At 38.6% G+C, this 20,689-nt stretch overlaps 2 protein-coding genes across 4 annotated transcripts in view; one reads left to right on the plus strand and one right to left on the minus strand.

The window, feature by feature from the left end:
- The first annotated feature begins 1,878 nt into the window (after positions 1-1,878).
- LOC145477862 (epididymal sperm-binding protein 1-like) lies at positions 1,879-14,628 on the plus strand. Of its 2 annotated transcripts, XM_081455706.1 has the most exons (8): positions 1,879-1,960; positions 3,236-3,388; positions 4,647-4,799; positions 6,045-6,194; positions 7,444-7,608; positions 7,896-8,060; positions 8,363-8,527; positions 11,471-14,628. In XM_081455706.1, the coding sequence occupies exons 1-8, from the start codon at positions 1,879-1,881 to the stop codon at positions 11,602-11,604; spliced, it is 1,167 nt and encodes a 388-aa protein (XP_081311832.1). In that variant the 3' UTR covers positions 11,605-14,628. The 2 variants fall into 2 exon arrangements, with proteins under 2 accessions (XP_081311832.1, XP_081311834.1); XM_081455708.1 differs by lacking the exon at positions 11,471-14,628 and having other exon boundaries at positions 8,363-8,559.
- Positions 14,629-15,708: 1,080 nt separating this feature from the next.
- LOC145477861 (uncharacterized) overlaps positions 15,709-20,689 on the minus strand; it is a 42,329-nt gene continuing 37,348 nt past the window's right edge. The window contains exons 38-39 of one of the 2 annotated variants that reach the window (XM_081455704.1): positions 20,392-20,463; positions 15,709-18,444 (exon numbers count right to left, since the gene is read on the minus strand). In XM_081455704.1, the coding sequence (XP_081311830.1) occupies positions 18,084-18,444; positions 20,392-20,463 (433 nt within the window). In that variant the 3' untranslated portion in view covers positions 15,709-18,083. Of the gene's footprint in view, positions 18,445-19,650; positions 19,717-20,391; positions 20,464-20,689 lie in introns of those variants that run through there. The other variant, XM_081455705.1, reaches the window with a different exon arrangement.

The following is a 20,689-nucleotide window of genomic DNA, read 5'->3' on the forward strand; positions in this document are numbered from 1 at the left end:
TATTACTTGTCTCCTTAGCCACAAAACCAGAAAGTATCGTCCACAAAAATCGTAGCTTTCAAAACTATATCGAATCTTAACTACACTTAACTTATTTATTTATCCCAAACATATTCAATCATTCATTGACTATATTTGCTTTTGTCATAATTGATTCCGTATCCAGGCTAAGGTTCGAATTATCTGATATCGATAGGAAACAGTTCGCTATGACACTCACAGACCAAAAAAATAAAATAAAATAACATAACATAACATACAACAACACAACTCCCTATATATACCGTAAAAAATTCTCCCAAGCGATAAATACCTTGATCATTTCTGTCATATGCCAATTAAACTTCTTCATCGACAAAGTTTTGTTTATGTTAAGCGCCTACGCGCTTGCAAATGTAGGTTACAGCTTTGAATATCCTATTGAAAAAAAAACAAAAAAACAAAAAAAAAAACATGTTCTTTTGAAATTAACTTTTTGGTTATAGGGAGGACTGATACTTGTCTTGTGAACAGAAAAACAACGAAATTAAATATCATCAAAAGAAAATTGTCGCCCTTTATCATTATATTTATACATTAAACTATACTTATTCATCTACCCAAACATTGTATTTAATGTCGGCAGATGATATCATCCCAGTCAACTGGAATCGCTGAACATATTGAAATAATCTTTTATCACTGCTACAGTAGTTTGTGAAGAATAGCTAGTGCATAACCATTTAGGAAAAGCAGTCACAGGCATAAAAACGGTTGCGGGCTTAACAACTAGACGTAATATAAAGAGCTGGAAATGTTTATTTATTCTATCAATTGTCTTCAGTCGAATAGCGTATTGCTTTTTTTTCTCCTCAGCTAGAACAAGCGCAAGGTGTTTAAGCTCTGTTTCCGTCCACACACGTGCTTTCTTGAACTTTTTTGACTTTTCCGAACAACCAGCTGACTTTTCCGCCATCTTGAAATTTCTAGCTTATCGAAAATAATCGCTGGCTCCTTGTAACGGGGTGTAAGTTTCGTGGATATTTTACACACACACGTCGGATCATCCACGAAAGTTCGTGGGTCAAGTCGAACTATCACGACAATTTCTCTCGGCGGATGATCCGTCTGTTTGCCCGTATTTACTCACAGACGAATTATCGGACGAACTATCGTTTTTTGCCCAAGTTCATCCCAGACAGATGATCCGTCTCTAGCATAAATCCGGCCAATTTCGTTAGGCCTGAACAGACACGTCTCATAAAGAACTGGCAGATACCACTCTCAAAAGCTTCTATCGCACTCCCACCACAAAAAAAAAAAAAAAACTAGGCAATCAGTTCGTGGTAAAATTACAACTCAGGATCAATTAGGAAGCTCAAAAGCCAATATTTTGATATTGCATCATCACGTGATTTTCGCCACCGGAAGTGCCCGAAAGACGACGACAAAAGTAGACATTTTTCATTTTAACGACTAGGCCGGAAGTCAAAACTTACGGTCCAGTTAAAAATATAATAATTAAAAAGTAAAGCAAAACAAGACAATTAAATACTTTTTGTCAATAGTTTTAAAATATAATGTTAGCATGACCATGCACCTTCCGCTACTGCTCAACAACAAAAAGACGGGAAAAACGAGAAAAAAAAGACAAAAGGCAAAAGAAGAAACAAATAAACAGTTACATGTAATAAAAAGAAGAAACACAAAAACAAAATGACTGACGAGCGTACAATATAAAGCCTGAACTAATTGGTTTGTGCTTCGGAGAGTTCTGAATCAGGCTCGACCGGGCAGCGTGCTAACCACACTAAGCCATAATGTGTCATGCATGAATGATTGAGTTAATTTTTCAATTTTTTCTTTTTTTTTTTGTCAGCTGACAACCAAACACGCGTGATGATTGCTTTGAGTTTCTTTCTTTTTGCGTTTATGTACCTCGCACATAACCATGGTTACTATGTTCGTGGAAACCATAGAGGTAAGTCTTTTGAGAAACTATGGGTACTTTCATTGTGCCAAAAATTCCGGAAATTTCGGTCTGAAGTCCATTGGAAAGGTCCGTTTCTGTTTGGTCCGACCGGAATATTCAGGACCAGCTATGGAGGTGGTCCACTTTGACCGGTCAGACCGAAATTTGCCGTTCCACTTTGAGAAACCGGTTCATTGCCCTACGTTTTTCTACAGTAGATTTCATTTATTTAGGGAATTCGGGAAAGGAAAAAGAAATGATAAGGGTCATTCCTCTTGGTTGGCCCGGTTTGATCGGTAAATGTCGTTTCATTCTTCCTCGAGTATTCCCACTGGTCTCTGACCGGTCGGTCTGGCATGATGGAAACACCCTATATTTTACGGGAAATTCAGGCAGGATGGCAGCTGGAAGAACTTGGGACCTTTGATTGTAAAATGACAAGGAAATTGAAAAATGGCAAAAAAGGATTTGTAATTGTTTCGCGTAAATCGCCTGCTCAAATCAGATTGTGAACAAAATTACCTGTGGCGACGGCGTAAAATACAACGAGAAAACGGGCCAGTGTGATTGTCCACAGAATGTATAATGCAGCCCAATAGAGTATGCTAAACCTCTTTCTTTTCAGAGATCTTTTAAGACATGTGGGTCCAGTTGTTCAAAGGGTGATTAACAATATCCACTGGACAAATGGATATCCAGTGGATAAGTGTTGCAATTAACAAAAAAAAATTTCTCTATCCTGTATATTTAACAAATATATATTTCATATCGCCGTGCGGCTGTTGAATAATGGATCACAGATACATGACTTCAAAATGTCAGATGACGTCAAAATATACATGGTAAGAACAAAAGAGTGCCACAGCAGCAATTAGGCGGGTGTTTCACTGATTTAAGTAACAAATAGTCTTCTTTTAAGCTAGTCTGATGACAAAGAAACTGACCCGTTTTATCTTAGACGTAAATGTGAACCGCGTCCATGACAAAAAAACAAAACAAAACAACAAAAAAAGGTAGAATAAAACAGAAGTCCGTCAATACAGCCTACATTTCATATTTTTAGGTGGGACCGGTCTAATCACTTTAAACAGGCCACATTCTTTCGGCGATTTACCAAAATTTGCCATTTACTACAAGAAATTTGCATCTCGGAATTATCGAAGGGATAATGCAATAGCTAATGACATTATGACGAAACAGTTTCTTTCGAAAATCGAAGATTGTTAAATTTAAGTTGTATATTTGATGTTCCGTTTATCTTTTTATTTACAACGTTCTCAACAGAAGCTGAATGTGTGGCAAAAACAAGGTGTGGTTTATGCTGCAGTATACCTTTCACTTACAAAGGAGTAACATACCATTCCTGTACCAAAGCTGATCACCACAAGTTTTGGTGTTCCCTGGACGCTGTCTACAAGGAAAAGTGGGCAAATTGTGGTAAGCATTGCAGTGATGTTGTGATTAACTAAACACTTAAGAATAAATGTCTGCAAGAATCAAACACAATCAGCAAATACCGGCAAAAATGTGAAATATCCAACGTGCTCAAATTCCATTTTTTGTTGTTGTTGTTGTCCAGATAGAGGTATTGAGGGATGTGTTATTCATTTTTTCGAAACAAAATATTTGATGTTTCACTTCAAAATGAGGACAATCATTTTCAGGGTCAGGTACGAGACAATGTAGCATGAAAATTAGCCGTTTTGATGCGGAATGTTTGCCTGGAGTAAACAGCAAAATCTTATTACTACAACTTTTCAAGAAATTATTTTAAGATTTCCAAGAGAATATAAAAATAAAGTAAACAAAAAATAAACAAAGAGATGGAGAGACCAGAGGGGAATTGCCTGCTACCGCGTTTAAATTTAAGATTTAATTTAAAAAGATTACCCTACTACCTTAATCAGAAATTACATGAAATTTAGAAATTTAGAAACTGTAAAGTGTAACTGATTAAGAAATAAAAAGATTAATTAATTGATTGAAAAAAAAAAACAGGCGGGCATGAACATTTGACAGTTATTAAAAGGGATCGTATTTACATTTAGATAATATCAAACTTAATTACGTTGGCGCTAACAATCCACACACACCCAAAGTTTGTAAACACATTTTCTTCACCTAGGCCGTGTTTTAAAATTGAGATCATACAATTTGAAGTCTTACACATATGAAAAATTTAGAGATGCCATCAGCTACCTATTAAGACAGTAAAAGCTTGTGCAATAAGATCAAAAATAAGCCAAGCTCAAAAGTATATATCACCATTTAGAAGTTCGATATTTAAGGAGTTAACAGAATTGCAAGAGATCAGGGCCTCATTCAGGCCAAGATCGGAGGTCATCAGGTCTTGAAAATCATTTAATTCATGCCAAGCTATTGCAGCGGTCGCTAACCGTAAAATAATTTGGTCTTGCTTTGCAGCCGCCATTGATAATATATTGCGTGCGCAGTAGAATTACCAACCAAAAATTACGCAAAGGTCCTTAAACATGGCACCTTCTTAGTGCGAATTACCACTTCCTTAATAGTTTATGGCAAAAGCAATTGGCACCTCGGCATTTTTAAACGGGATAAAGTAATAGCTAAAGATATTATGGCGAGACCGTTTCTTTCGAAACTAGTAGACTGCTAAGTTCACCTTAAATTTTTGTTGTTCCTTTCATGTTTGTCTTTGAAACGTCCTCAACAAAAGCCGATCAATGTGTGCAAAAGACAACGGATGGCCAATGCTGCAGTATACCTTTTACTTATGGAGGAGTAACATACCATTCCTGTACCAAAACTCATCACAACAAGTTGTGGTGTTCGCTGGACGCTGTCTACAAGGGAAAGTGGGGAAATTGTGGTAAGCATTGAAATAACGTTGGGATGAACTTAACGTTTCAAAATATACATCTGTGAGAATCAAAAGAAACCCGGAAATAGCAGGAAAAATGTGACATCTCCAACTTGCATAAACTCCGTTTCTTTGTTGTCCAGATAGAGGTATTGATGGCTGTGTCATTCATTTTTTTTTAAAGAAAATATTTGATATATTGCCCAAAAATGAGGACAATCATTTTCAGGGTCAGGTACGATACAATATAGCTTCAAAATTAGCCGTTTTGAAGCGAAATGCTTGCCTGAAGTGTACAGCAAAATGACATGAATTGGTTATCATCTTATTCCTACAACCTTTCCAGAAATTATTTTAACATTTCCAAGCATATGTAAAAAAATAATAAATTAAACTAAAAAAAAATGAAATAGAGAGATAGAGAGATAGAGAGACCAGAATGGAATTGCCTGCTACTACGTTTGAATTACAAATTTGATTAAAAAAGATTACCCTACTAACTTAATCAGAAATTAAATGAAATTTAAAAATAAAACCAGCCAGGCATGAACAGTTCACAGTTATATTATTTAAAGGGGTTGTATTTACATGTAGGCAATATCAAGCGTAACAAAATTGGCGCTAAAATTCCACACAAACCCACTTTATGAAAAAACATTCTCTTCAGTTAGACAATGTTTTCAAATTTAGTTGATACAATTTGAAGTCTTGCACAACTGAATAACTTAGAGATGCCATCAGCTACCTATTAAGAAAGTAAAAGCTAATGCAATGGGCTCAAAAATAAACCATGCTCAAAAGTATGTATTACCCTTTAAAAGTTCAATATTAAAGGAGTTAACAGAATTGCAAAAGATAATTGCCTCTTTCAGGCCAAGATCGGAGGTCATCGGGTCTTGAAAATCATTTAATCCATGCCGAGCTATTGCAGCAGTCTCTAATCTTCAAATCATTTAGTCTTGCTTTGCAGCCACCCTTGATACATCACACAGGAAAATATATTGCGCGTGCAGTACGGTTACGCTCCAAAAGTTGAACAAAGGTCCTTAAACGTGGCATCTTCTTAGTGTGATTTACCACTAACTTAATAGTTCATGGTAAAAGCAATTGGCATGTCGGCATTTTCAAAGGTATAAAATAATAGCTAATGATATTATGGCGAGACCGTTTCATTCCAAACTAGTAGACTGATAAGTTCACCTTAAATTTTTGTTGTTCCTTTCATGTTTGTCTTTGAAACGTCCTCAACAAAAGCTGAATGTGTCCAAAAGACAACGGATGGCCAATGCTGCAGCATACCTTTCACTTACGGAGGAGTAACATACCATTCCTGTACCAAAACTAATCACAACAAGTTGTGGTGTTCGCTAGACGCTGCCTACAAGGGAAAGTGGGGAAATTGTGGTAAGCATTGAAGTAATGTTGGGACTAAGTAAACGCTTAAGAATAAATATTTGCAAGAATCAAAAGAAATGCGCAAATAGCAGCAAAAATGTGAAATCTCCAACTTGCTCAAACTCCGTTTATTTGTTGTCCAGATAGAGGTATTGATTCACTTTTTTAAAGAAAAAAAGCGATGTTTTGCCCAAAAATGAGGACAATCATTTTCAGGGTCATGTACGAGACAATGTAGCTTGAAAATTAGCCATTTTGAAGCGGAATGTTTGCCTGGAGTATATAGCTAAATCACATGAATTTGTTATCAACTTATTCCTACAACTTTTTCAGAAATTATTTTAAGATTTCTAAGAGAATATAAAAATAAACTTAAAAAAGAAATGAAACAAAGAGATAGAGAGACCAGAGGGGAATTGCCTGCTACTGCGTTTGAATTTAAAATTTCGTTTAAAACGATTACCCTACCACCTTAATCAGAAATTACATGAAATTTAGAAATTTAGAAACTGTAAAGTGTAACTGATTAAGAAATAAAAAGATTGATTAATTGATTGAAAAAAAAAAAAAAACAGGCGGGCATGAACATTTGGCAGTTATTAAAAGAGGTCGTATTTAGGTTTACGTAATATCAAGCTTTAATTAAGTTGGCGCTAACAATCCACACACACCCACATTTTGTAAAAACATTTCCTTCACTTAGGCAGTGTTTTAAAATTGAGATCATACAATTTGAAGTCTCGCACATATGAAAAATTTAGAGATGCCATCAGCTACTTATTAAGACAGTAAAAGCTAGTGCAATAAGATCAAAAATAAGCCAAGCTCAAAAGTATATATCACCATTTAAAAGTTCGATATTGAAGGAGTTAACAGAATTGCAAGAGATCAGGGCCTCATTTAGCCCAAGATCAGAAATCATCAGGTCTTGAAAATCATTTAATTCATGCCAAGCTACTGCAGCGGTCGCTAACCGTAAAATAATTTGGTCTTGCTTTGCAGCCGCCATTGATAATGTATTGCGTGCGCAGTAGAATTACCAACCAAAAGTTACGCAAAGGTCCTTAAACATGGCACCTTCTTAGTGCGAATTACCACTTGCTTAATAGTTCATGGTAAAAGCAATTGACATCTCGGCGTTTTTAAACGGGATAAAATAATAGCTAAAGATATTATGGCGAGACTGTTTCTTTCGAAACTAGTAGACTGCTAAGTTCACCTTAAATTTTTGTTGTTCCTTTCATCTTTGTTTTTAAAGCGTCCTCAACAGAAGCTCAGTGTGTCCAAAAGACAACAGCTGGCCAATGCTGCAGTATACCTTTCACTTACAAAGGAGTAACATACCATTCCTGTACCAAAACTGATTACCACAGGTTTTGGTGTTCGCTGGACGCTGTCTACAAGGGAAAGTGGGGAAATTGTGGTAAGCATTGGAATAATTTTGGGATTAATTTGGTCTTGCTTTGCAACCGCCATTGATAATATATTGCGCGCGCAGTAGAATTACCAACCAAAACTTACGCAAAGGACCTTAAACATGGAATTACCACTTGTTTAATAGCTCATGGTAAGAGCAATTGACATCTCGGCATTTTTAAACGGGATAAAATAATAGCTAAAGATATTATGGCGAGACCTTGTCTTTCGAAACCGGTAGACTGTTAAGTTCACCTTAAATTTTTGTTGTTCCTTTCATCTTTGTTTTTAAAGCGTCCTCAACAGAAGCTCAATGTGTCGAAAAGACAACAGCTGGCCAATGCTGCAGTATACCTTTCACTTACAAAGGAGTAACATACCATTCCTGCACCAAAACTGATTACCACAGGTTTTGGTGTTCGCTGGACGCTGTCTACAAGGGAAAGTGGGGAAATTGTGGTAAGCAGTGGAATAATGTTGGGATTAATTCGGTCTTGCTTTGCAGCCGCCATTGATAATACATCGCGTGCGTAGTAGAATTACCAACCAAACGTTTCGCAAAGGTCCTTAAACATGGCACCTTCTTAGTGCGAAATACCACTTGCTTAATAGTTCATGGTAAAAGCAATTGACATCTCGGCATTTTTAAACGGGATGAAATAGTAGCTAATGATATTATGGCGAGACCGTTTCTTTCGAAACTAGTAGACTGCTAAGTTCACCTTAAACGTTTGTTGTTCCTTTCATCTTTGTTTTTAAAGCGTCCTCAACAGAAGCTCAGTGTGTCCAAAAGACAACAGCTGGCCAATGCTGCAGTATACCTTTCACTTACAAAGGAGTAACATACCATTCCTGTACCAAAACTGATTACCACATGTATTGGTGTTCGCTGGACGCTGCCTACAAGGGAAAGTGGGGAATTTGTGGTAAGCATTGGAATGATGTTGGGATTAACTAAACACTTAAAAATATATATCTGTGAGAATCAAAAAAAATGTGCAAATAGCAGCAAAAATGTGAAATCTCGAACTTGCTCAAACTCTGTTAATTTGTTGTCCAGATAGAGGTATTGATGGCTGTGTCATTCATCTTTTTAAAAGAAAATATTTGATATATCGCCCAAAAATGAGGACAATCATTTTCAGGGTCAGGTGCGATACAATGTAGCTTGAAAATTAGCCGTTTTGAAGCGAAATGTTTACCTGGAGTGTACAGCCAAATGACATGAACTGGTTATTCCTACAACCTTTCCAGAAATTATTTTAACATTTCCAAGAAAATGTAAAAAAATGAATTAAACTAAAAAAGATGAAATAGAGAGATAGAGAGATAGAGAGACCAGAATGGAATTGCCCGCTACTGCGTTTTAATTTCAAATTTGATTAAGAAAGATTACCCTACTACCTTAATCAGAAATTAAATGAAATTTAGAAATAAAACCAGCCGGGCATGAACAGCTGACAGCTATTCCACGGGGGCGTATTTGGATCTGGGTAATATCAAGCGTAACAAAGTTGGCGCTAAAAATTCACACAAACCCACTTTATGAAAAAGACATTTTCTTCAGTTAGACAATGTTTTCAAATTTAGATTACACAATTTGAAGTCTTGCACAACTGAATAATTTAGAGATGCCATCAGCTACCTATTAAGATGGTAAAAGTTAATGCAAAGGGATCAAAAATAAGCCATGCTCAAAAGTATATATTACCCTTTGAAAGTTCAATATTAAAGGGGTTAACAGAATTGCAAGAGATAATTGACTCTTTCAGGCCAAGATCGGAGGTCGTCCGGTCTTGAAAATCATTTAATCCATGCCAAGCTATTGCAGCAGTCAGTAACCTTTATATCATTTAGTCTTGCTTTGCAGCCGCCTTTGATACATCACATAGGAAAATATTTTGTTTATTAGGTTTTTTAATTTCGAGACAAAGAAATGGTTTCTTACCTTGAAATAATTTCAAGACCAATTTTGTGTTTGGTCTAATCTCGGTCGACTGCCCACTGAGACTGCTTGAGTATTTTTTCTGGGTCATTTTCTAAAAGGAATAGGCTCTTTCTTTCTTCTTCTTTCTTCTCGTACCTGTTCAATGCCTCGACAAGACCTTTTTGTATCTTATCTTTCCCCCAGTCACGTAAAATATTGTCTAAATTCGCAAAACTTTCCGCCATTTTAAAACACAGAGGGAAAAATCTTTGTGATGATGAAGTAAATCATACGTCTGTCCTCTAATATATTATAGGCGAGAACCAATCAAAATGCAAGTATAATTTGGTTTATTATATAAAACTCGATAGAAACACAAAACATGTACACGTAATGATGGCGCGAGTAAAGAGAATTAACATTTTGATGATTAAAGTAGACAATTTCTTTTTCTTTTTTTCGTCGGGGTATTTTCTAAAAGAAATAGAAAACATGTTCTCCGTGTTTCTATCGAGTTATAGAAACACTCGTGAAAGTTATGGAGAACTCGAAAAAGGTGTGGAAACACTCTGCTCGGGTTCCCACAGCATTTCCCGTTCTCCCAAACTTTCATTCCTGTTTCTAAAACTCGATAGAAACACGGTACATGTTTCCATATACATATTTCCTAATTTTCATTCAAAATAAGAAGAAACATTTTCAGGGCCAGATCCGATAAAATGTAACTTGAAAATTAGCCATTTTGAAATGATATGTTTGCCTTGAGTATACAGCCAAATGACATTAATTGGTTATCAACTTATACAATTTAACTTTTCCAGAATTTATTTCAATATTGACAAGAAAATGTAACAATAAAAAAAAATGAGGAGATAGAGAGACCAAAAGGGAATTGCCCGCTTCTGTGTTTAAATTTCAAGTCATCTCTTTCTCCGTGAAGTGGGGGTATAGGTATAGCTGGGCCCTATTGAGTAACAGTTAAGGAGCAGTATCGCCGTCACCAAAAAAAAGTGGGAAATGAAAAGTGGGCGGGTCAGTTCCTAGACAATTTGTATAGGGATTCTGTGAAACGATTAGCGATTATATTACATGTAATTGTACGCGTGAACAGATCAGACGCTTTTAGTAATTTCCACGACTGGCTGCCGTAGCCACGAGTCGGATCTGTTTACAAGTTCAATTAAAAAGCAAAACCGACTTCAATCATTTGCAAGAGCTGAACGAAATTCTGCGGTATTCTAATTGGAACTTCAATTTATCTCAACAACAGGTTATCAGGCTAGAAATACTGGTTTAGAATAGTACGAGATTTCGATAGAGAACATGGCTTATACACAAATGTTTAATGACCACCTTCAGGCGATGAACCCCTAAAAGCTCATTCTCTTCGATGAATGCGATTTGAAACTGCCTTTCCAATTTCGCGCGCTTTGCTACTAATGACGTCAGAGGCCAAGGGGTTGCATTAGACAAGGTGTCAATTCCTCGTGATAACACGATTCTGGTTACAAAACTTCCGTCGCGCCTTGCAAAATTGATAATCGCAGTATCTACACTGCCAGTCAACCTCGTTTTCAGGTTCTCTCTCCTCTGCCTCCCTTTGTCGTTAGGAGAAGACTCTTGCTGCGGCTGGTCAAGTGACTACCTGTGACACAAACTTTTCCACCGGGGTAGAGTCAACGAATAATTTTAGTCGATCTCAACTGAAGCGAAAGAAAGGTGGTTGTTGGTCATCGCTATATTAACCGCACACGAGCAAATACGCCTTTGAAATTCTCCAGTCCTACTGAGAACGAGGTTGACTGCTAGTCTCTTTTCCAGTGTCCCTGCGTCCCAGAGTACCCTTGTTTTTCTGTCCCACTGTCCGCTGTCCGCTGTCATGTGCAGTCCCTCTGTCCGTCTGTCATTGCTTGTCACTTAGGTTTTGGTCTGTTTACTCCAGATATCAACGGAAAACGTCACTATCGGCGCAGACCATTGACTGGCCTCAGTCAAGAAGCTAAAGTCAAGCCGGTTGAAGTCAAGAAGAGCAGGGAGTCAGAGAAACATCTTGATACCAACGTGATTGAGCCGTGAAATCTACCAAGTGCAGTTAAATAGGTCTTTTGAACAGTTGTTCACGTGACGTGCATTTCAAGAACACACTGATTTAGTCATTGGTAATGAATGGTGTTATCAGAAATGGAAGAACATTTACAAATAAGCTTACATGCAAATTTCAGGTTAATATTTTTTTTAAGAGGGAATTTGTATAGAGGTTACAAATTAGAAGGATTTGTATGAGGAAAATATGCATTGCCCTCCAGTCACGCTCCAGTGGTGCAATTTTTCAGGTTTTCAAGCTGACATAAAATCGATCTTTGCCTTTTGGTTAAAGAACCTAGAATTTTTCAGTCTTCCTAATATTTCATCCCTCTTTCTATCTCTAACAGTTATATGGCAGCAGTTTCCTTTTGTAGTGGTTTTTTAAATAACGGAGAAGGTTTCTGGAGGGCAAAGCTCCTAGCTTTTATACTAAACCTTATTTTTTGGCAATATTCAAATCGTCATTAATTCTTCATCGTGTATGCGGCATTGGTCTGAAAAGTATTAGTGTTCTGGCTATTTAAAACATGCCCTTTCCAGTTCTGAAATCGTAGTTTTAGATGCACATTGATAGCTTAAAGGAGAAGGTCACTCCAAAAAAACTCTTGCCTATAGCAAGTACACATTCAGCATCTCCACTCACCCAAGTTTAAGGCTCTGAAGTGCCCGCTATCCTGCAGAAGTTCGTCTCGAAAGAAGCGACTTCGGAAGCTGCCATTGTGAAACTGTCTTGGCAGGCAGTGTTTATGTGACGCCATTCCGTCCGACTCTAAAATGGCGGGAAGGAGACAAACCTGCAACTGACTTTGCATCCTTCACAAGGTCAGCAAATTCTATTTTTTCCAAGCGATTATCCACTTCACTATCTTCAATGCTATCATTTTGGAGTTTGGAGCATGTTTGGCTCAAAATAATATGGCTCAAGAGAAGCCATAACCCATAAGCCCTTAAGAGTGGTAGTTAAAAGGCTTGTTGGAAACCATTTGGACAAAATGACGTCACGAAAACGCGGCTACTGTTCAAAATGACGGTAACGATGTCGAATTTTGGGCTTCTTTGGAGATGAATTTCATAAAGAAAACCTGCACTTTAGAGGCTGAAACTTCGGTGAGTGGCTAAACTTAGTGCAAGGTTTTTATTCGCGTTGCCAAAAAAAATACGTTTCTTGGAGTGGCCTTCTCCTTTAAAGTTTACAAATTATCGGTTACGTGACTAACTGTTTCAAAAGGCCTATTCTAACAACTTCCGTTTGCTGCTGTAATGATTCTACTCTCTCAAGAAGTCGTCGTTTGACTTGCCCTAACACTTAGCCATTCCACGCCCAGTAGCTTTACTTCAACAAAAAAATATTAAACCTTGGACGAACTAGTACTGCAACCACACTACGGGTGTGTGCGTGTATTTAGTCAAGAACATAAGCAAATTTTGCATAGTCTGGCAAGTAACTGACAGTATTTTAGAATACAGTGTTGAAATATCTCCCTAGTTCACGTTTACGGTTGCCGTCGTGCCTTTTAGCCTAGCCTATGACTATAAGCAAAACTAAAAACAATGGGACACTTAAGTAAGCTAACATTACCTCGTTACTAACGCGAACTTGAAAAAGTTTTATTAAAACAGAGAATATCACTGGGTCTGGAAAACAAAACACTGTAGTGTTGTCAGTAGAACGACTGAAAATTAGAACATGCAGCCCTTTTGAAAACGTGAGAACCCCTTTGGTGGATTGCCATAACTAAACGGTTGTGAAAGAATATGGGGGAGGGGGGAACTCGGAATAGTTCCTGTTGTTCATCTGAGGGTTATGAGAACTCAATGATATGAAACACACGTGCCAAGTCTGTAACAAACGTCGCTATAACTTGCGAACTAAGCAGTCTTCTTAACACTCTTTTCACTGTTTTCTACCTGAACCTGGCCTGCGTAAAACAGCCGTCTTTCTTCGCTCCCTACCCCTAGTAGCGCTTCGCGAGAAGGACGTCAAAAAATTGCTAATCGCGATCGGGGTGAGGAGCGAAAAGGGACGGCTGTTTTAGCAGGCTAACTTTAACCTTAGGAAATCGTTAATAGTGTCTAGAACAAGCTAGGGATAAAGAATATAACTGATTGAGACTAACGGGCAAACGGGGAAGGCGGATGTCTTGCTTCTGTAGTGTTTGTAGGTGGGTTTAGAATTAGCAAGCTGTAGTTGAAAAGTTGACTTGTTACTTTTAGAAGCCGCTGCTATTGATAATTGACAACTAGAATCCAGTTGCAGCAGAATATTTTGGTATGGTGAAGTTTATATATCTGCGCTCAGTCAAGAACCGGATGACATGAAAGAAGTAATATAAGACAACAAAGGAAAACCTTAACGTGGATTGAATACACATGATTAGCCGACCAAAAAAAGCAACCCCTGCCTTTTGATGATCTTCCAATGCATATGAGAAAGGAATGAGGCGACTTGAAGTATTTCTCCTCCCCCTCTGGACGGGATTCTAGTCCATCGATGGGTTACCCCCCCCGACATTAAGTTCACCGGTACCCATTATGCATCTGGGTGAAGAGAGGCACTGCGAAAGTGAAGTGTCTTGCCAAAGAACACAAAACAATATCCCCGGCCAGGGCATGAACTCAGACCGCTCGATCAGGAGACGAGCCGGCACTAACCATGAGGCCACCGCGCCTCTCACGCTCTTACATTACACGCTATTTTAACTGAATTACAAAGTAAATTGAGGAGCTCTCTGCATGCGCTTTACAACATTCCAACAGAATACATCAGAATATTAACCTTTTCTTTGAATCGCGGTATATTGCGGTTAACCACATAATTTTAATGTGCGCAGTAATAAGCTGGAATCACCGAGTTCGTTTAGGAGAAAACAAACATTAACTTTGCTGTCGAGCTTGGCTTAAAGTCATTCCACTAAAATAGAACCCGCACTTAGAATTCTGCCAAAATTTGCCTATTGATTGTTTACATAATACATTGTCGGAACTTAAATTTTGAAATAGAAACGAAGGGTCCCAGGGTTCGTTTAGGAGCAACAGCACCTTGTTTATACCCAAAAGTCCTTACAATAGCACCATGATTTTAGTCACGATTGCTCGCTAAATTCACGTTTCCGACGACTGTTTCTTGTTCTACACTGAGAATTGGTCCATAATTATTTTACACAGAGAAATAAATTACTCAATTCAAAACAACAGAAAAAAAAGTGATAGGTCACCTTGCGAGTTTTCGAGAAAAGGACGATTTACCTCTTGGCGAGGTCCAGCCGTAAAGAAAAAGCCGCCATTTTTTTAATGCGCGCGCGCTAATCACGCGTGAAATTATGCGCAGTAGGGATGCGCAATTCAATAGTAAAGGAAATCTCTTAACGTTGTAGGTGTCATGCATCAATCAGCGGCCTCGCCCTGTGGGCCACTCCCGGGGACTCTGGGGGATTTGTCCAAATGCCCTTTCAAACCTCATCACATCCCCCAGGGTATAGAGCAGAGGAATTCTGACAAATACCCTGCCCCTCTGGTTACAACAATAAGGACCAGTGTTCCCGTTAACGCACAAATGTACGAATTTTAGGCACAAAAACCAGCTATTTGCTCTGCTTAGACCCTCATTTAAAGTTTGTTGTATTTCAGTGCAGTTGGCTTTACTTCTAAAGAATTCACCAGAACAGCTTTCTTCTTATTTCTGAGCTCCAAGCGTTGTAAACAGGCAAGTCGACGAAACTTGGTTAATTCAAGTCCTAAATCTCGTGCGACGGCTCGTGCGACAAGGACGCGAAGTGACCACCTCGAACAACATCCGGGAATCTTCGATAGGGTATACCGCTGACCAGCAAATCCCCAGAGTCTGCCACCTGGGACTCAATCTCTGTGAACAAAAGTGATGTTTCCCCCCACACCCTCGGGCAACAAATATCTGACAATCTCGACAAATGCCGTTAGGTTCCCGTGGCTGCCTTGGGGGTGGCCCCCAAGGGGAAGCCGCTGATTGATTCATTAGCTGCACGCACTCGTGCGCATGCGTTCAGTAATGGAAAATCGCGCACAGGATGCGTAATGCAGTTCAGAGGAATTACCTTATATCTGGAATATAATTTACCATTAGGCAGAAAACGTTATTTTTATTAAGTTATATGAAATTGCAATACATATCAACACTTATCCTCCGCATTTGCAATGCGGGCAAAAGCTAAAACTAAAAACTTGTGAAGTTTGTTTACAAGCTAAGCATTTAACTGAACACTCTGCTAACGAGAACATATGGCAGACTTGTTTAGTGCAATAAATAACTTCCTTTGTACAAAAGTTCACTTTAAAACTTGCCAGCTTTAAAGTATTCAGTTCACCAGTTTGCTCTCTGTCAAAATAAAATGATTATTTACACTCCGGTCCATTTTTGAAACAATAAAATACAACAATACATAAATAGCACAAAGCGATATTCTAATATCCCGTTCAAAGCCTGAAAATGTTTTCAGGTCTTTTTTCTGGTAGTGTTATGGCTGCATTCGCATCTATCATCATGTCTACAATATTCTAAATGTACATCTTCAGACTGAATTTCAATAACCACACGAAGTTTAAACGGTTTAAATTAACTTAAGATAAATTCTTGTAAGAGTGCAGATTTACATCCTTTAAATATTTTTCTTTACTAAAATAAAATTATACGAAAGGAGGTTATACGTTACTGTATTTAAATAGAATATAAAATATGTTTGCATCGATGATCTCGCAGCGAAGCATACGGCGCTTCCTTCGTCTGTCGTGGGAAAATCTAAGGGCTTGTTTACAAGGAGGGAGGGTTACCCTAGCAAGCGGGTTAACCCTAGCTGGAGGGCAAAAGATAGCCCGGGTTTACAAGCAAAATTTCACAGGTAGGGTAACCCTACAACCCGGAACAACTTAATGCGCGGTTACACTCAAAGAGTCTGGAAACAAAGAAAGTTAACCCGGATAGGCGGGTTAACCCTGCCTGGAGTGTTTGCAAGGGAAAAAGTTAACCCGCCTACCAGGGTAACCCTAGAACGCAGAAAAAAAGAGGAAATGTGTGCGTACTAGGGTAACCCGTTTGCTAGGGTAACCCGTTTGCTGGGGTAACCCTCTCTCCTTGTAAACAGGCCCTAACTCAATAAAGCGAAATGGATAATGGAAGAAGAGAATGCGGTTTTTATATCTCATATTCTCGAGGGAAAATCCCTCATAATTGAAAATTGACTCTATTTTTGTTATTAAATGAAATCATGCAACATTCAAATCGAAATAGCTGGGCCATTAACAATCACGGCCAACTTTGTTGATTTTTCTTCTCTCTTTTTTTAAAGAAAAGAGAAATCACAGGAATTACTAGGATTAAGATAATATTGATGTGAATTGTATAAAGAGATGATGGAGAAACTGAAGTATATCCAAAGGTAAGTGACGTGCAGGATTAAATTGGGGCTCCCGGCTAAGCAGCTGATTTTCCTAAAATAGACAGCGCACTGTGGAACGGGCGGTCTCTCTTAAGCCCGATCATGGCTTCAAGAAAAATGTACCTTTCAGCCTTTCGTTCAGACATGTTACACTGGGTATTGACTTGCACAGAAGTTGCACCCTTGCGAGGAATCGATACAGTGTTAAGTTGCCGCAATCATTTCGAAATATTCGAAAACGCTTGTTGGGGCTAAAACATCGCTGGACAAGCACATTTGAGGAAGTGTTTGCATTAGGCAATTTCTCATGCGATCTATGTTGCAACAAAACTGCAAGATCAGATGCACGAAATATTGCCTGTGTAAATGTACCTTTAAGGTGGCATTTGGAATGCCGACATAGAAACGTTTCGATCAAGAAGACCACACTGCGATATTCACACTTAATAAGTAAAATTTGCGCAAATGGTCATGTCCAGCCATCCAGATTAAATTGCGGTTTAAAACCGAACTTTGGCCGTTTGAATCGCGCATCTCGCATCCCGCATCCCGCATGCCTAACTTGAAGAGACTGAATATTTAAGTCCTGAATATTCGCTCACTGGACGTGAACAGTTTCAAACGGTTGGAAGTTCAACGGTGCGTATTTTTCCAGGGAGGAGGGAGTGGAGGGAAGGGAGGAGGGGGGAGGGAGGAGGGGGAAGGGGGGAGGGGGGAGGGGGGAGGGGGGAAGGGGAAAGGGAGAAAGGGGAGAGAGTTCAGTGGTAAACATGTATAAAAAGTGCCACGGAAGTGCGAAAAATTCCATACTCCGTCAAAACGGCGATTTTGTTATTTTGGATTTTGAATCTTTTGCCAATATGAAAGTCACCTTTGTAAGGTAACCCTTGTGGATGTACATTATAAGAGAAACATTCTTCTGTGTATCCCAGAGAAGCGTTACACCAACCTGCAACCCACCCCCGCGGCTACGGACACCATTTGTGTCCCCCCCTCCTGTTAAAGGAATTGGTGGTTCACTGTACATGCATTTTTTCCCGACAGGAACTACATTACAAATTCTCAAGCAACCGGTTCCTCGTCGTCTTCCCTCGGTCGTCTCCTTCTTTGCCTCTTGCTTGATTTCTTTCGGCTCTTCTCCGGCGAGTCGCCAAACATCTCGTCCACCAGTTCTTGGTTGTGTTCTTCAGTAAGAGGTTGGTAAGCTCCCCTCTTTTGAGTAACACTCGGTAAATCTCGTTCGTCGTCGGCTACTCTCGGTAAAGTTGGGGCGGTATTCTGCTCCTCGTCTGTGAGTGAGCGATAACCACGCAAAGATTCATTCAAGTTAAATCCTTTTTTACTACTTTTAAAGTTTATTGGTGGAAGGTCGTTATTTTCTTGTTCTTTTTTCTTTGATTTTTTCTTCTTTTTGCTTTGTGTTCTGCAATTGAAAAGAAAATCCTATTTTTCTCTGATGAGTGCAATAGAAGTGGTGAGTGTAGTAAAAAAGGAAAGAAAGCGAGGAAAAACGTTAAAACTGGGTATTATTGACAAACAAATGAGGCAAGATGCAATTTTAGGTTGTCTCATGTTTAAAACAGGCTAAAAGACAATTGATGCAATAGAACACGGACGTCTAAAATAAAGAGTGCAAAAAGGTTTTACCGGTTGGAAACATCAAGTTGGAAGTCTGATTTAAAACTCTCAAAACACGACAGAAGATAAAACTAAGCTGCGTTTGTTCGTGAGCTGACCACTCACGTTGGAAGAGTGCAATCGACAAGCGTGGGAAAAGAAAAAAAAAATGTCATTGCAAGAAAGAATTTTCTGTGTTCAAACACAACAATAAAATGACTTTGCACCCTGAAATTAGTTTGGAATCTCAAAATCTGAAAATCCCCCGTTACGTTCTGTCTCTTTCTCGGATTGGTTAATGAGCTGAAGAGGCTCGGGTTTAACTCTTTGCAACGAAATAATCTAGAGATGGCAATAAGGAGTTTGTTAAGGTGTAGGTCAAAGGTCAGAAAAGGGCGAAAACAGCATGAACAGGGGAGCAGGGTGAACTAAAGTTATGAGACAGGACAATACAAGAGAACAGAGTACATCAGAACAAATAGTGGTATGGATAATGAGTTGCACGTAGACAAGACAAAGCGGATATAATAACAGCTATAGAAGGAGAAGATGTAGTAAATCATAAAATTTATCTTACAGCAGAGACGTTACAGGTCAGTTCTAAGTGCAGCATTTAGAATACAGCAGTTAGGCTTTTGCGTCTGTTAATCCGTTAGCCTTTTTCTTGGGCCAAAAAAATGGTGCCTTATTACGTCAAATCAATCGTGCTAGTTTCAAAAATGGTGATTAAGAGTGAAACTAAATTCAGTGCGCGTGACAATTTTGCGTAATTTTTGCTCATTGTGGAGGTCACACACTAACCTGTACGTCAAGGTGCAAGTGCAAATATTCAAATAACGAATAAACTCACAATCAAAATCTGCTTGTGTGGCTTGTGCATTGTTAAGGTCACACAAAACGGTAGATAGCGATGATACAGGTGCTTTGTTAGAAAACGATTTAAACGAAAAAAGTCATTGCGTGACAAAGTTGCGTGATTTGTTCGCAATGTCGACGTCACACACTAACTGACCTGTGCATGTCACGTCCGTGCCTTAAGCTGTCTTCTTATTGGTTGTGATTCGGATCAGGAACCTCACTGAAAGCAGTGAGATTACAATTCATTTGTACACGTAACTCAATCAATCAAGTAACCATAGAAACAATTACCAGTTGCTGTTGTTGAGGTGGTTGTTGCAGCCTCGTTCCCAGGGTCTCTCATCTTCCCGTGAGGGTGGCAAGATGAGAGACCCTGGGAAAGAGTTTGAGTTGAGTTTGTAATAACTTTCTTAATCGTCAATATTATTCATTTGAATATATGTTTGCTTCTTGCTTCACAATTTTAAAATCAGCAAAAAGTTATTGAAAACAAAACCATAACGTCAGATATCACGATAAACTTTCTTCGCCGATATGAGCAAGTTTCATCAAGCAAGGTTAACATAGCTCTTAATATGATGCTAAGCTTCCGCTGCAGTTCTTACTTATTGACCTCGCGTATCGATTATTTAACGCCTGTACTTCATTTTCAGTCAGATTACAAGCTTGCGGCATCAACAAGTCAGGCATTTTAACTGCTTACAGCATAGAATTTCATTTTTACCTAAGCAATAAAAAGAGCGTACCACAAATAAAGAGAAAGATGGAGAATACAGAACCCCAAAAAGAAAAAGTAGCTGTGACAATGTTCTAACAGACGAAAGGATGATTGCCTTTTGTGTGAATTTTTGTCTGAAATTTCAAAGGAACTTTAAAGGTAGCTGGCTACACATACCGTATTGGAGGCGGAGTTGTTATAGGGGCTGCACTTGCCCTACGGATCCTGGCCTCCAATGCACTTGGTCTTCTGCATAGCAAATAAAAAGCGAGAGATATAAGCCTAGATATCAACCCTTCTAAATCGCTAGTTATTAACTGGTTTTTACGTTCTTGGACATCTAGACAATCATTGTAATTCTCATTCTGACTAGAGAAATTATTCACAGATCTCAGTTCGTTTCAAACGTTACGTTACTTTCCCTCGAAATCTCTCTGTCACATTTCCAATTCCCCTTCCTTTTCTCTTCTCTTTT

This window comes from Orbicella franksi, chromosome 2 (genome assembly GCF_964199315.1).
Source record: "Orbicella franksi chromosome 2, jaOrbFran1.1, whole genome shotgun sequence".
Classification (NCBI taxonomy): domain Eukaryota; kingdom Metazoa; phylum Cnidaria; class Anthozoa; order Scleractinia; family Merulinidae; genus Orbicella; species Orbicella franksi.

Coding starts and splice junctions, on each gene's coding strand:
- LOC145477862 (XM_081455706.1), top strand. CDS start 1,879: ATGATTGCTTTGAGTTTCTTTCTTTTTGCGTTTATGTACCTCGCACAT. Junction 6,195..7,443: donor GGGAAAGTGGGGAAATTGTG/GTAAGCATTGAA, acceptor TTGTTTTTAAAG/CGTCCTCAACAGAAGCTCAG. Junction 7,609..7,895: donor GGGAAAGTGGGGAAATTGTG/GTAAGCATTGGA, acceptor TTGTTTTTAAAG/CGTCCTCAACAGAAGCTCAA.